Source organism: Manacus vitellinus, unplaced genomic scaffold (assembly GCF_001715985.3).
Source record: "Manacus vitellinus isolate BGI_N305 unplaced genomic scaffold, ASM171598v3 scaffold_6_pilon, whole genome shotgun sequence".
NCBI lineage: Eukaryota > Metazoa > Chordata > Aves > Passeriformes > Pipridae > Manacus > Manacus vitellinus.
In genome coordinates, this window is record NW_021940750.1 from 31,235,353 (window position 1) to 31,247,733 (window position 12,381).

The 12,381-nt window shown below is 36.8% G+C and overlaps 1 protein-coding gene across 11 annotated transcripts in view; it reads left to right on the forward strand.

Moving 5' to 3' along the window:
* EML1 (EMAP like 1) overlaps positions 1-12,381 on the forward strand; it is a 125,451-nt gene that overhangs the window by 76,953 nt on the left and 36,117 nt on the right. For 3 of the 11 annotated variants that reach the window (XM_018082541.2, XM_018082544.2, XM_008930151.3), the window contains one exon: positions 8,138-8,272. The exons of 4 other annotated variants lie outside the window; for them this stretch is intronic. In XM_018082541.2, coding sequence (XP_017938030.1) covers positions 8,138-8,272 — 135 coding nt within the window. Of the gene's footprint in view, positions 1-4,768; positions 4,820-8,137; positions 8,273-12,381 lie in introns of all 11 variants that reach the window. 4 more of the 11 variants (XM_018082540.2, XM_018082543.2, XM_018082542.2 and 1 more) reach the window with 2 other exon arrangements.

Here is a 12,381-nt window from a genome sequence, read left to right on the forward strand (position 1 = left end):
AAAGAGAATTTTTCCTTAAAGGGGAGATGGTGACTAAGGATATGTGACTCTTAATTACTGTGTTGAAGGGGATTGATTTTCAGGAAACTCCAGGTTTTGTTATTGTAGAGAAGAGAGGAGCTATCCTGTGCACAATTAAAATTGGAAAATACCGTATTTGCTTGTGCCACAGAAATGAACTCCTGTGAGCTCTTATGAGCTGGAGCTCACTGCAGCTGTAGGTTTTGGCAGGCTGGCCTGAACAGACCCTTAAGATAAGAGCAGGAAAGCAAATACTGTCTAAACTGTTCCACTATCAGAATTATATTATCAGAAATTCGAAAGTGGGTAAAAGAACTTGCCTTTTAGAAAAAGAAAATTTACTTGTGTTTAAAAAGGAGTACTATTTTGCATATACTGAATTTTAAAACACATTTTTTTCTATACAAAGTATTTTTTCTTAATAATTCTTGTAATTTCATTCTCCCTAATTAAGTTTCAAGAATAATTCTAAAACCTGTGGGAGCACAAGCATTGGCAGACTTCACCTGCGTACAGAGGATGTGATTCCTGAGTCCCTATGCTCTGTCTGTAAAGTTCAGCATAGGACTTTCTGCCCCAGAATAAGGTGGATGAAGTGCAGATCAGGATCATACTTGTGCTTTCTCTATTCTGGGAATAGAGAAATCCTTTACGTAATTCAAGTTGTCCATCTAGTATTGCCTGCAGCCTGTAGGCATTATCCTAGCTTAGGATCTCTGTGGATAAGTGACACCATGCAGCCTTTCCACCTAACCCATGTGCAGTCTGGATACCCAGAGTGTGAGTGGGAAAGTCTTTATAGAACATCATTAGGGAGTATTTTTAGGCAGTCTTGGTTCCTGTATGAGAAATTCTTCCACAGGGTAAATATTTAATGGCCTTTTATTATGCTTTGTCCCTTCTCTTTGCTGAAGAAGCTAGGCTGAAGTTGCTTTAAATATGCAGCGTGAAAATATATATTCAGTTTTGGAAAAGTAAAAATACACTTGGGCAGTTTTGCTGAACTAGGTGGACATTTATTAAGAGTATTTAGGAGAGCAGGGTTACTTCACGTCCTGAAAAAAAAGTCATAAATTCAGGTGTTGTGGAATTACTGTTCCCTTCAAATGCTCTAAAGTTCTGTGTTGATTGTCTTTAATATGCAAATGTTGTTCTTTAATGTTACTTTTATTAAATTATATTAAAGCATATTTCTGGGCCTTGCCTATAAATATATTTCAAGAGGAAGAGAGTGGAATGGTAAGGAACTACTGCACAAAACTTCATTTTGATAAATTATTCTCTAATCATTTGATAATAAACCTTAAAGTAACTGATGAGATATCATGGTTTTACAGTATATGGTGTTCAACATATTCAATATTCAAAGATGATACAGTAAGTGTTCCAAATAGCTTTCTTGTAAACAGTCAAGTAGACTAATTCATTATGCATCCATTAGGATGAATTAATTCACATATTTATACTGGACCCTTCTTCCGTCAGGAACTGTATCTGTTTATGCATAAAACAGTAATGGAAATACATCAGCAATATCAAACAGTGTCCTTTTTCAAGGAGTAGGATTTGTTTATTTGTGTTAGAAACTTCTTTCAGTGTTGCACAGTTTATAGATGGTGTGAAACTTTGCATGATTTTTTTCAATTCTGAAGTCTGCTAAGCAGTGCTCTCTTCTTATAAACTGGTCTCAGAACTACAGCTAATTTGCAGTGTAGGTATTCTTTAGTCCAAAATATGGTCATGTGGCACAGCAGCTCTAAATAGTATTAAGTGTTTATAGATGTTTTAGAACCTAATTTCTGCTTGGATGCTTTTAGTAGTTTTCCTGTACTACATAGGTGCTGAATTGAAAATTTTGAAATTTTTCAAAATATGAAAAAAGATAAAATTCGAGAAGTAGAAGAAAAGCTAAAAACAACAGTAAGAAAGGAATTTTTTTTTTTTTTTGCTGAGACATCTTCTAAACTTTTGGTCTGCTTCTGGGATTGACAAATATCTGCTTGGATTACTGTAGTAGAAAATATAATTTTCCATTTTTTTTCTTTCCTGTGACCTTATTTTCAAAAGAAAATCCAGGTGAATGGGATCCTTCACACATGTTTTACTGAACTGCCATATGAAAAGTGGGCTTACAATCAAATAATTTCTGATTCCTCTGTTCTCTGATACTTTTCACAATTTAGGTTGAGTGTATGATGTCCAATTGGAATGACATCAGTCTGTGTCTTGAAACAGTATGTTGTGCCTTGTATATGTAAATAAATGCAAATAGTCTGCGTGGGTACTAAGTGTGCATCCATACATTCCACTGCTTAGAAATGGATGTATTTACTGGTATGTCTGCAGACACAATCTCATTTCATACAACAGCTGTATTAAACGTGCTGGTTAACTCATTTGAACCCACCGGTTGGTATATGGCTTATCTGCCTTGCTGGATTACCAAGGAGATGTGGTTCAGAGTTCACTCCATTTTCTGATTTACCATTTAATATTTGAAATGGAAATGACTTCTTCTGGCAGGAATGTAAAACTGGAGGTAATAAGAAAGGCTCCAGGCTGAAAGGGTGGAACTAGCAGGCTTTTATTTGAGTTCAGCCACATATTCTCTCAATGACCTTATGCAAATCATTTAACCTCTATGCATATTGCTTTTCCATATGTAAAACATGTATCTCTGGATATCAGTAGGTTGTTAGAGGGTCTAATGTGATAATTAGATCCAGATCTTGCAAAGTGTTGAGTAACCTCAACTGACTCTGCCTTCAATTAGAATTGAGGGCACCAAACCCCCTTCAGCATTCAGATCTCATACAGTCAATACCCAATTATCCAAGTTAAGGAAGGAATGAAATAACCTGAATAGAGCAAAAGCACAAATCCAGATCATAGCTCAATTGGATTATAAAAATATATGGTGGTAATACAGTGCAAGATAGAAAGCCTGGTGGTCTTGGAACCAAAAATTCTGGTTGAGCACCAAAGGTACTGCTGCACTCAGGTAGGGGCCATGTGAACACCACTGGACAGCTGTGGGTGCAAGCCAGCTAACAAAGAGCTGAAGTGATTTTAGGAGGGGCTGAACAATCGCCTGACACAGAGACACAATCAAGAATTGTCTGGCCTTTGTAAGGTGTTTCCACATTATCTTCAAAAAAACTTTGATCAGAGGATTTGATTTTAATTTTAATATATTTACTAATTTTATGATGTAGACGTATATAGACTGTTCTGAGTACCAGCTTTCTGAATGCTACCATAGTTTTATTCTGAACTTTGAGCTTAGAAAAATTATTTGAAATTTTCATTCTGAATAAGATAAGTTTAAAATATCATGAGCAGAACTTTCCCTTCGCTCTGCATCTTCCTTTTGCATGTAATGTGGCTTGAAGTTTGCTGCTTAAGACTAAAGTTGTCTTTGGAATTTGGCCAGCACATAGTAGTAATGTTTTGTGTTCCCTATTAAAATCTAGGTTTTTGTGACTCATTTAGGATAGCTTTGTTTCCAAGAGTTGAGGGGGAAAAAGGAAAAAAAAATAAAGGAGGAGAATGCAGACAGTACCTTTCCCAGTAGGGATGCTGCTGCAGGCTGCAAGCTAGCACATACTTTGCCTTTCAAAAGAAGACAATCAGTCATTCTTTCTCCCCCAGCAGATTGCGAAGTATTACAATGGTGTAAAACTCTGACAATGGAGATCAAAAGGAAGAAGCAGGAACAAAGAAAACATAAAGAGCTTTGTTTGTAGGGAGAATAAAATACTTTTATATGATAAATTCCTGTTCTTCTAAACTCTAAACACATGGCCCCTAGGAAATTGTTCAGTCGCCTGGAATTAATGTTTGCTTTCTGTTCTGGGGGCAGCCATGGTTTGTAACTGGCACACACACAAACTCTTTATCAAACCTGCAATTAAGTGTTCTATTTAACACTTGACTCTCAAAGGAAATGTTTTAAAATAATCAGAATATAAATTAAAAAAGAAATTCCTCTCCATTGAACTTCGGGTGGCAAAACTATTATGCCACTTCACAGTATCTCTAACAATTAAAGTTATTAGAGCATTTTGCTCAAAGGCATAATGAAATTAAAGTCATATGTAATTTCTGAATTTATTCTAATTGATTTAAATGAGGGTCAGAATGAGTGGTAGACAAGTTTCAAAATATTAATATCATCAGTTACTGTCTTAAGAGCATTATGTGTTGTTTTTTAATTTCTTTTATTAAAAAACTTTTGTAATTTCCCAAATAATTTTGGTAATTAAGTATATACTTTTTAATTTTGACCAGATTTGTTCATCACAATTCAGTAATGCAACCACCTGAAACACTCATGCTATGCAGTGTATATACACACATATATGAGGATTTATTTTCTTGTCTTTATTGTTGCTTTTTTAATGGTCTTTGTCTTCTAGCTGGATCATCTGTCTTGTTTCTTCTGATAGCCTCTTTGATTTTTATTTTATTTTGATTTTGAGTCGCTTTACAAATGGTCAGTCTATTGGGGCACTGCTGAGATTTTGTCATTCAAAGATACATTGGTGTTCTGAAATGTATGGTTTGAAATGATCAAACATCTGAGTCAATAAGCACTGTGTTGTTTACTCTTGCACGTGACTTCATATCTTGAAAGCATGCAATTATGTCTTTTAATGTAAGTCTTGTAAATGTCTTGTTTCCACATTTTATTGTTGCATTCACTTTTTATTCTGCTTTGTTTACGCACCTCTCAACCTGGATTAAGCAGGTCTGTGAATCTTCTCAATGCATGCAAACTGAAAAAACCTGCTCTAAGGTGAGGGATCCTTAATAGCTTTGTAGTGTTGAAATTCAGTTGTTTTTCCTTTCCATTTCTTTTCAACACATAGAAAGTGGCTGTTTTAGTACAAACATTAACATGGTAGAACTGTAATTATTATTGCCATTTTTAACATTTTCACAAGTACATGTTTAAAACTTTCTCATCATTGATGAATGCATTGCAAAATTTAGATAGTAATAATTTCAATGATAGTATCTGCATTATCTCATACTAACATAATTTTTATTATAGGGGTGTTAGACCACATTGCTGTCTTAAACAAATTAAAAATCATGTTACTGAATGTTAACTTTTTAAATAATTGAAAATGCTCTCCTTTCATATCACTGATGTGGAATTCAAATTCTGGAATCCAGTTATACTCTTACAAACCTGTAAGTTAAATGAATACTTTCTGTAATTTTAAATTCCTCCTCAGGTGACAGTGTATCTACTGTAGCCATGGATATAATCACTGGTGTTTAACACTATAGTTGCCAAACGTGTATATGCCAAAATTGAGTTAAAATAATGGAATTATAATCCTCTTTTCCAACCACCTGCTAATACTTGTCACTTGGCTTTTGTTGTTTTTGAAAGTTTAAAATAAAATTTGTCAGAAGATAGCATTACTAATCAGTTTAAGCAGTAACGGACCTAAGCCAGAAGGGTTTAAAAGAATTCTGTCCTTGTGTAAAAGTAGTTTTTATACTGATATGAGACTTCATTATTCAGAAAGAAGATGGAATTACAGTTTTACATTTTAGTCGCACCCTTTCATTTTTTTATCCACTAGTTCATCTTTTGAATGTTGATAGCTATAAAAATAAAACCCGAGGCAACATTAAAATTATTTTCAAATTGCTTCTGTAACTTACATTTTTTCTAAGATTAGTATAATTTGATAATTTCCTTAATTTAATTTCAGTGTAGGCTGATGTTGACGCCTCTTTTGCTTAACCAGAAAAATATGCATCAACATCAGCCTACGCTGAAATTTCCTTAACCAGGAAAAGATGCCAAAATAAAGGTTTGATCCTCCAAAATCACAGAGAGAGGATGTTTTTGAAATTACTGTGTATAATAGTGGAAGGACTCATGCTAATAAAGCTATTTTATGTGGAGTTAACATTTTCAGTATCAAGGCTTTATTTTTTTTTTAACTGGAGTAGTATTAAATTGGATAATGTTATGAGATGCAAGGAGAACAGTTAAATGTTAACACTATATTCTTTAATTTACTAGCGAAGGTTTTGTCTTGCATTTGGCATTGAGATGACTTGGATAGTGTTAGGCTAGTGTAGGAGACACATTTCTAAAATGAAGACAGAATTACATTCTTGTTGCTGTCTTTCCCCTTGCCCTATAAATGTGTTTTGTTCTGTGCCTGTCTCTAATTTTGCATTCTGCCTGCTGTCTTACATTGCTTTCTCTGCAGAAACATTTTTTTTTAATTTCAGCTTAATCATTTGAAGCTTGTTTTTATTACAAGAATGCAGCACTGAACATCTGTCCTACCATCGCATGTTCCAGAAGGTTTTTTTTGTCAAGCTACCTGAGATGCATCTTAACATGCATCCTCTCTGCAGATCTGCCCCTGGATGGGGGCTACCTTCTTTTCAGAAGGATGATTGCTTTGCAGAAAGACTCTGGTTTGGGTGTTCCTGTTGTTTCTGTAGCTGAGCCTCAGCTAAGGAGTTGAAACATTCCCCTCCTTGCTGGTAAAAATACATGAGGAAGCAGGAATAAATATATTTTAAAAAAACCCCAAACAATGAAGTCTATCAACGGTAGCGTACAGTTGGTAAGCTGAGCATTTTTTGACCAGACAGAAAAGTCTGTCTTGTTTCCCGTAGTTATGAAGAGCCAACTTACACCACACATAAAGTGGGACAGAGCCAGAGGAGCTGACTGAGATAACAGGGTAGGGATAGTTGTTAGAGGCTGATGGGGAGGTTTGGAGTAGTCCTCAAGGATGCTTGAGATGAGCATTCTGGTAAGCAGAGCATCCCTGGGGGTGTACAGAGGTCAAGGGGCTGGGGATGATAAAAGGTGTGACAGGATGAGACTGGGCCTTGGAGGAGCAAGAACAGAAAGAACTGAAGTTTTCAAAGTGCTTGGGATTTGAGTAGAGAGATGTGAACTTGAAAGCAATCATTGGTCTCCATGGCTTGTGGGGTGAGAGAACTGCTGAAGGTGGTTATTTATTATGGGGATGTTATGGGTAAAGGGGACATTTTCATTCTACTTTTTGAAGGGAGAAAACAGCACAGGACTGGAGTGAAGGGAAATGAGACCCTGGCGCTGAGTCCTGTGGTTCAGCTGGTGGAGGTGATTCCTGCCTCAGCCGGGGCACTGCTGCCTGAGCCTCTCTGCTGCCGAGGGAGTGCAGCAAAGTGAAAGGAGTCACCCACATTGGGGCATCAACTGCTCCCTCTCCTGCTAGGAAGCACTGCTTTAGGGGGAAGTGCTTTGGACTAAGGAATAACCACAATAATTTGTCTCTTATTAGGTGTAAGCTCTGAGTGAGCATCTCTTAAATTTACCAAGTAACACTGCTTGTGTTTTGGCCCACTTTTTTCCATCAGAGAGAGCTGGATGTCTAAAGGGTGCTGCAAAATCTCACAAGAGCTCCCTGATAGCTATCTTGGCAGGAAGGATGGTTGAAGAGTGAGAGGGTAAGGCAAGCTTTAAGCCTTTGAGAAATTCCCCTGTCAGGAGATGTGGGGAATCTAATCTATTCATACATGTAAGTAGGAAGCATACATTTTTAACAAGCTAACAAAAAGATGCAGGCTAGCTCACCATTACTTGCAGTTTTGAGTATGTTAAAACTATCTTTGAACTACAGAATAATTGATACTGAATGAAGACCCAAAGTTAGCTTGGCTGTGTTCAAATTTTGACCTACTTCTGGCATTCTCTGTAGTCTGGCTGGAGGTGTCAGGTAATATGCTTTCTCTTTAAATTTTTCACTTATTAAGAGAATCCAAAAGTTCAGAAATGTGAAGTGGTAGTCAGAGATTTGAAATGAGACCTGGAAAAATAGATATTGCAGCTTATTTTATGAAATTGGTTTAGCCCATCTTCTATTTTATGATTAAGAATAGAGCAGTGTGTTTGTTTCTGTTGCACCAGGTACTCAGCAAAACTCTTATGTAGGCTCTTTAACAAACCAAGTTATACTTAAAAACAAAGTTGTAGTTATTTTTTAGAGTCAACAATCTACTTGATACCTTTCTCAAAAATATTTATCATAGACATACATACTTTTAAAAGTGCCACTGTAAAACCTGCTCCTTTTTTTATTAGCACCATTAAGAGAACCAGTTCAGCTGAGCGTGTGTCCCCAGGAGGTCGGAGGGAAAGCTATGGAGATTCCAAAGGGAGTCGCAACCGCACTGGTTCCACCAGCAGTTCATCTAGTGGTAAAAAGAACAGTGAAAGGTAATGTTACCTAAAACCTATCTCCTTTCTCTGCCTACTGCTCTAATAATGAAATTAGTTTCTTTAGTGAACTTAGTTTCTCCTGTTTAGCAAACATTGGGAGCTTTCTTTTTTTACAAAGCTCCAAGAGTTGGACAAAGATATATTTTAAAACATTTCAAGTTAAACAGGTTTTCATATTTAGATTAATCTTTTTGTGTTATTTCTAAACCATAAGCAGTATGTGAACCTAGAGTTTCCCAGGAAAGTTAGTGAATATTAAATATGCCCTTTCCAGTATCTTAGTGGTTTCCCTTGGTCTTCATGTTCCTGACATGTACTTCTTCTAGTTCCTTGTTGTGGTGCATTGACCTCACCTGGCATCTGAGCACCACACAACCACTCACTCCTTCTCCTCCAGTGGGGTGAGGGAAGAGAACAGGAAGAGCAAAAGTGAGAAAACTTGTAAGTTAAGATAAAGATAGTTTGAAAAGTGAAGGAAAGAGGAAGAAAACACAAAAAAATTGCTGGAAAGCAATCACTCACTACATCCCACAAGTAGCCTGATGCCCAGCCAGTCTCTGAGCCATGGTTGCTTCGTCTGAGAACCAGATTAAAGGTAAATCAAGACATGGGCTTGTGTGTAAGTGCTATCCAAAGAAGCAAAATAAAGTGATACCTTTCTCTATATATCTCTTTACTTCTTTGTGCTGCTGGCAGTGCAAAAAAAAGAGAATCTCTTGTGCAAGGGTTTCAGCCTTATGAAGGCCTTGAACAAATAGCTGTTCCATTGAGGTTTGTTAGTATTGTCAGTGTAGGTCAAATGGTTCTTTCCTGTATTTCCTAGACATATTTTAGTCTTGGCTATCTCACTTGACCTGTTCTATTGCAGTTTCCTATGCAAGAAGTGATGTTTATGGTCATTACATCCTTCTCACAGATGATGTGACCATAAAAACATGTTGTTAATGAAGATCATGTAATAACCCAATTTACCTGCTCTGTCTTGGCATCAGGTGCCATTATAGGAGTCACTGGGCTGCTCGTGAGCCAATGGTGTGGCACAAAACATTCGTCCCTTTACGTCCCTTCAGCATCTTTGCTGATGTAAAAGGAGTGACTGAGCTGGTTTTGACCTAATTGGCAGCCCAAATATAGGGGATTACATTATTAATAGCTTGTTTTCTGGCTTATGTTTTCAGTAATGAAGCAAGACAGCAAGTGTGCAAACTTAATGAAAGTAATCCTAACTTATGGGTTGGGATAAAAGGGCAGACTAGTAAAGATGACGCTTTGTGGCTGTTTGCTACAGGCTACCTGAGCAGGAGGAAGTGTATGGGGCCTTTTACAGGCAGCTTTGAAGCAGCCTCAAAGTCACAGGCACTGGTTCTGGTGACGGATTTTAACTACCCTGACATCTGCTGGAGAAGCAACACAGCAAAGCACAAACAGTCCAGGAGGTTCCTGGAAAGCATAGTCCCTTTCAACCTTACATGTTCTGTAACTCTCTGAAAGGCTTAGCAAATTATGGAAATAATGAAAAAGTTTTGAATACTACCAGAAAAAAAGGTTATAAAATTGTACACAAACTAAAAATTTAGCCAGTTTAAACGTCTTCTTGGCATTGTGTATCTATGCATGTGAATGAAGTTTTGAGATGCTGACAGAATTCCATGGGACTGGGCCTTCTGGTACGTATGGAAATTCTACTTTATTTCAGCATCTGAAATTTTTTTTCCCCTAATTTTTTACGTAACATAACTATAAACAACACCTAATAAATATATGTGGGTTTGATTTTGTTTCTAAGACTTGTATACTTCAGAATTTCTAAAAGACTGAAATATAACTGAAAAACAAATTAACTGTAGGAATACATAATATCCATAAATAAATACAACTTTAGAGAGGAAAATCAATCTTTTATTAGATTACTTAGCAGCCATATCTCTTTCTGCATGTGCAGACTTGGACAAAGTTTTTTCTAAACGTCTCAGTCCCTCGTAGCACAGAGAGTGTATAGCTGATACATCTGAATCAGCAAACCAAAAATCAACACTCTTGGGGACAAGTGACCCTGAAAGTTTTAAAAGGCAAAACTAAGCAAAAAAATTAATGGCCAGTGAAGGGACTGCTAAGAAAACAGCTCGCTCTTAATTTAACTGCAGATTCTGTGAAGTGTTGCAATAGTGCGTAACTTCATGCAGCTGCTTTGCCTCAGTGAAGTCATTAACATGGAACTGCTGTTTTCTGTGTTGATCTCTTGGAGTAGTTGGATTTTTTTCTAAGGCTTTACTTTTTATTTTGCATCTGTGTATAACATCCTACTCTATCACACATATCAAATTATAGCAACAGCCCTTATGCTGTGGCCTCATTGATTTAAAAAAACCTATCTTCTACAAACAAAACAAATTTCTATAATTAGATGGGTAGACTTGTTTCTGGAATATGAACAAGCATATTTCACCTACCAGTGGTGAATCTCATTGCTTTTCCAATTTACCATAATAATTTACTGTAGTTTTTTGAAAAAGTGTTAGCAAACATGTGATCCTTCAGTGCCCTTGCTCTGTGTATTTTATCTCATATAGAAAAATTTCATTAGATCAAGTACCCCAAAGGTAAATTCAGTCTGTGTTATGCAATGGAAGATCTACCATCAAAATCTAAATACACTTGCAAAGAATGTATTATGGATATATCCCTGATCCTGCTACCTGCTTAAGGTGACAATTGTCTGAAATTAGTTATATGTTAGAGGTACTAAAGAGATAAGGTGAGAATATTGGGTTGTTCACTTAAATTAAGAAAAGCTATGACTTATACTAGCTACACGGATGTACTGTACACTTGAAAATTGATTTCATAATAACTGAGAAACAAAACATTACAATAAAATAATGTTTATCTGCGAAATTGTTTTGTTTCTGCTCTAAGGTTGACCACAATACTTCAGATGCATTTTTTTCATACTATTTTAGCAGAAACTCATTGGTTGTGTCATTCTGCAGTTGTTAGGCCCAACAGCGCTGATCAGAAATCACTGACTTGGGACTTGGGGAGGAGATCCAGCACACAAGTAATGCAATGCTTAAGTAAAGTACAACTATCCCAAGGAGGAACTAATCGAGAGCGTGTGTTAGAATAGCTTAACTTTAGCTAGTGATGTTGGTACTGCTGTGAAAACAATCATTGATGTTTAGAGAGTTTTCCCTTATTTCTATCCCATGCGGCCTGAGGCTGTTCAGCACCCCAGCTTTCATCTCTCTGAAGAGTGTCCCTATCTTGTGCAAGAGGCTGGCTAAAGACTTGCCTGGTGCTTTGTCTTGAAGCTGGGTCACCATGCAAGATAGAAAGCAAGAGTCATGGGACTAGATGGCAAATGATGAGGATTCTGTTTGCTGGGGGCTAAGGCTGTCCTCTGAAAGCTAATTGTATGTGTGAAAGAGCAAGGAAGAGAGTGTTAACCTAGCCATCTACTCACAGTCTTTTAATTTGTATCCATGATCCATTTGCATCCCTTCCAACCCGAGACGTTCTAAGATTGTGTTCTATGATTCTATTCTATGATTCTTAGAATTAAGATGGTTCTTAGATGAAGCTTAAAGCAGAATGCACAGCAGGAATCTAAAAAGACAATCATGAAACTGTTGTTTTTCAAAGTATATAGAGTTATAGGCTGTTATGCAAAACCAGAATGCTATAGAAAGCTCTTTTAAGAGGCTTTAAGCATAAGGGGTAAGGAGATGAGCATAATCTCCCATGTTGCTATGAAGTGTCCCAGCTCCCTGTGGTTATGAGCCAGGGGTAAGCCTTCCTGAGGGTTAGATAAGTAGGATGTGACTCAAGTTCATGAAAAAGGGTAGCCAGAGCTCTGAGCTGTGTGTGTGGTTAGGGTTTGTATAATTAGAAAGTACACATGATTTACTTTATTACTGTCATGAATCAACCTTTCACATTAGCTTGATTAGCTTGAATAAAGTCAGCATGGTCTGTTCAGAGCTAGGGACTCTTTTGTCTCTAGTATGGCAGCATTTCTGACTAGTGCTCCATCCCATGAAGTTTTTTGTTTCCTAAAAATATCTTCATTTGCAAGAGAAAATGTTCATCTTGGTATTAACAATGAC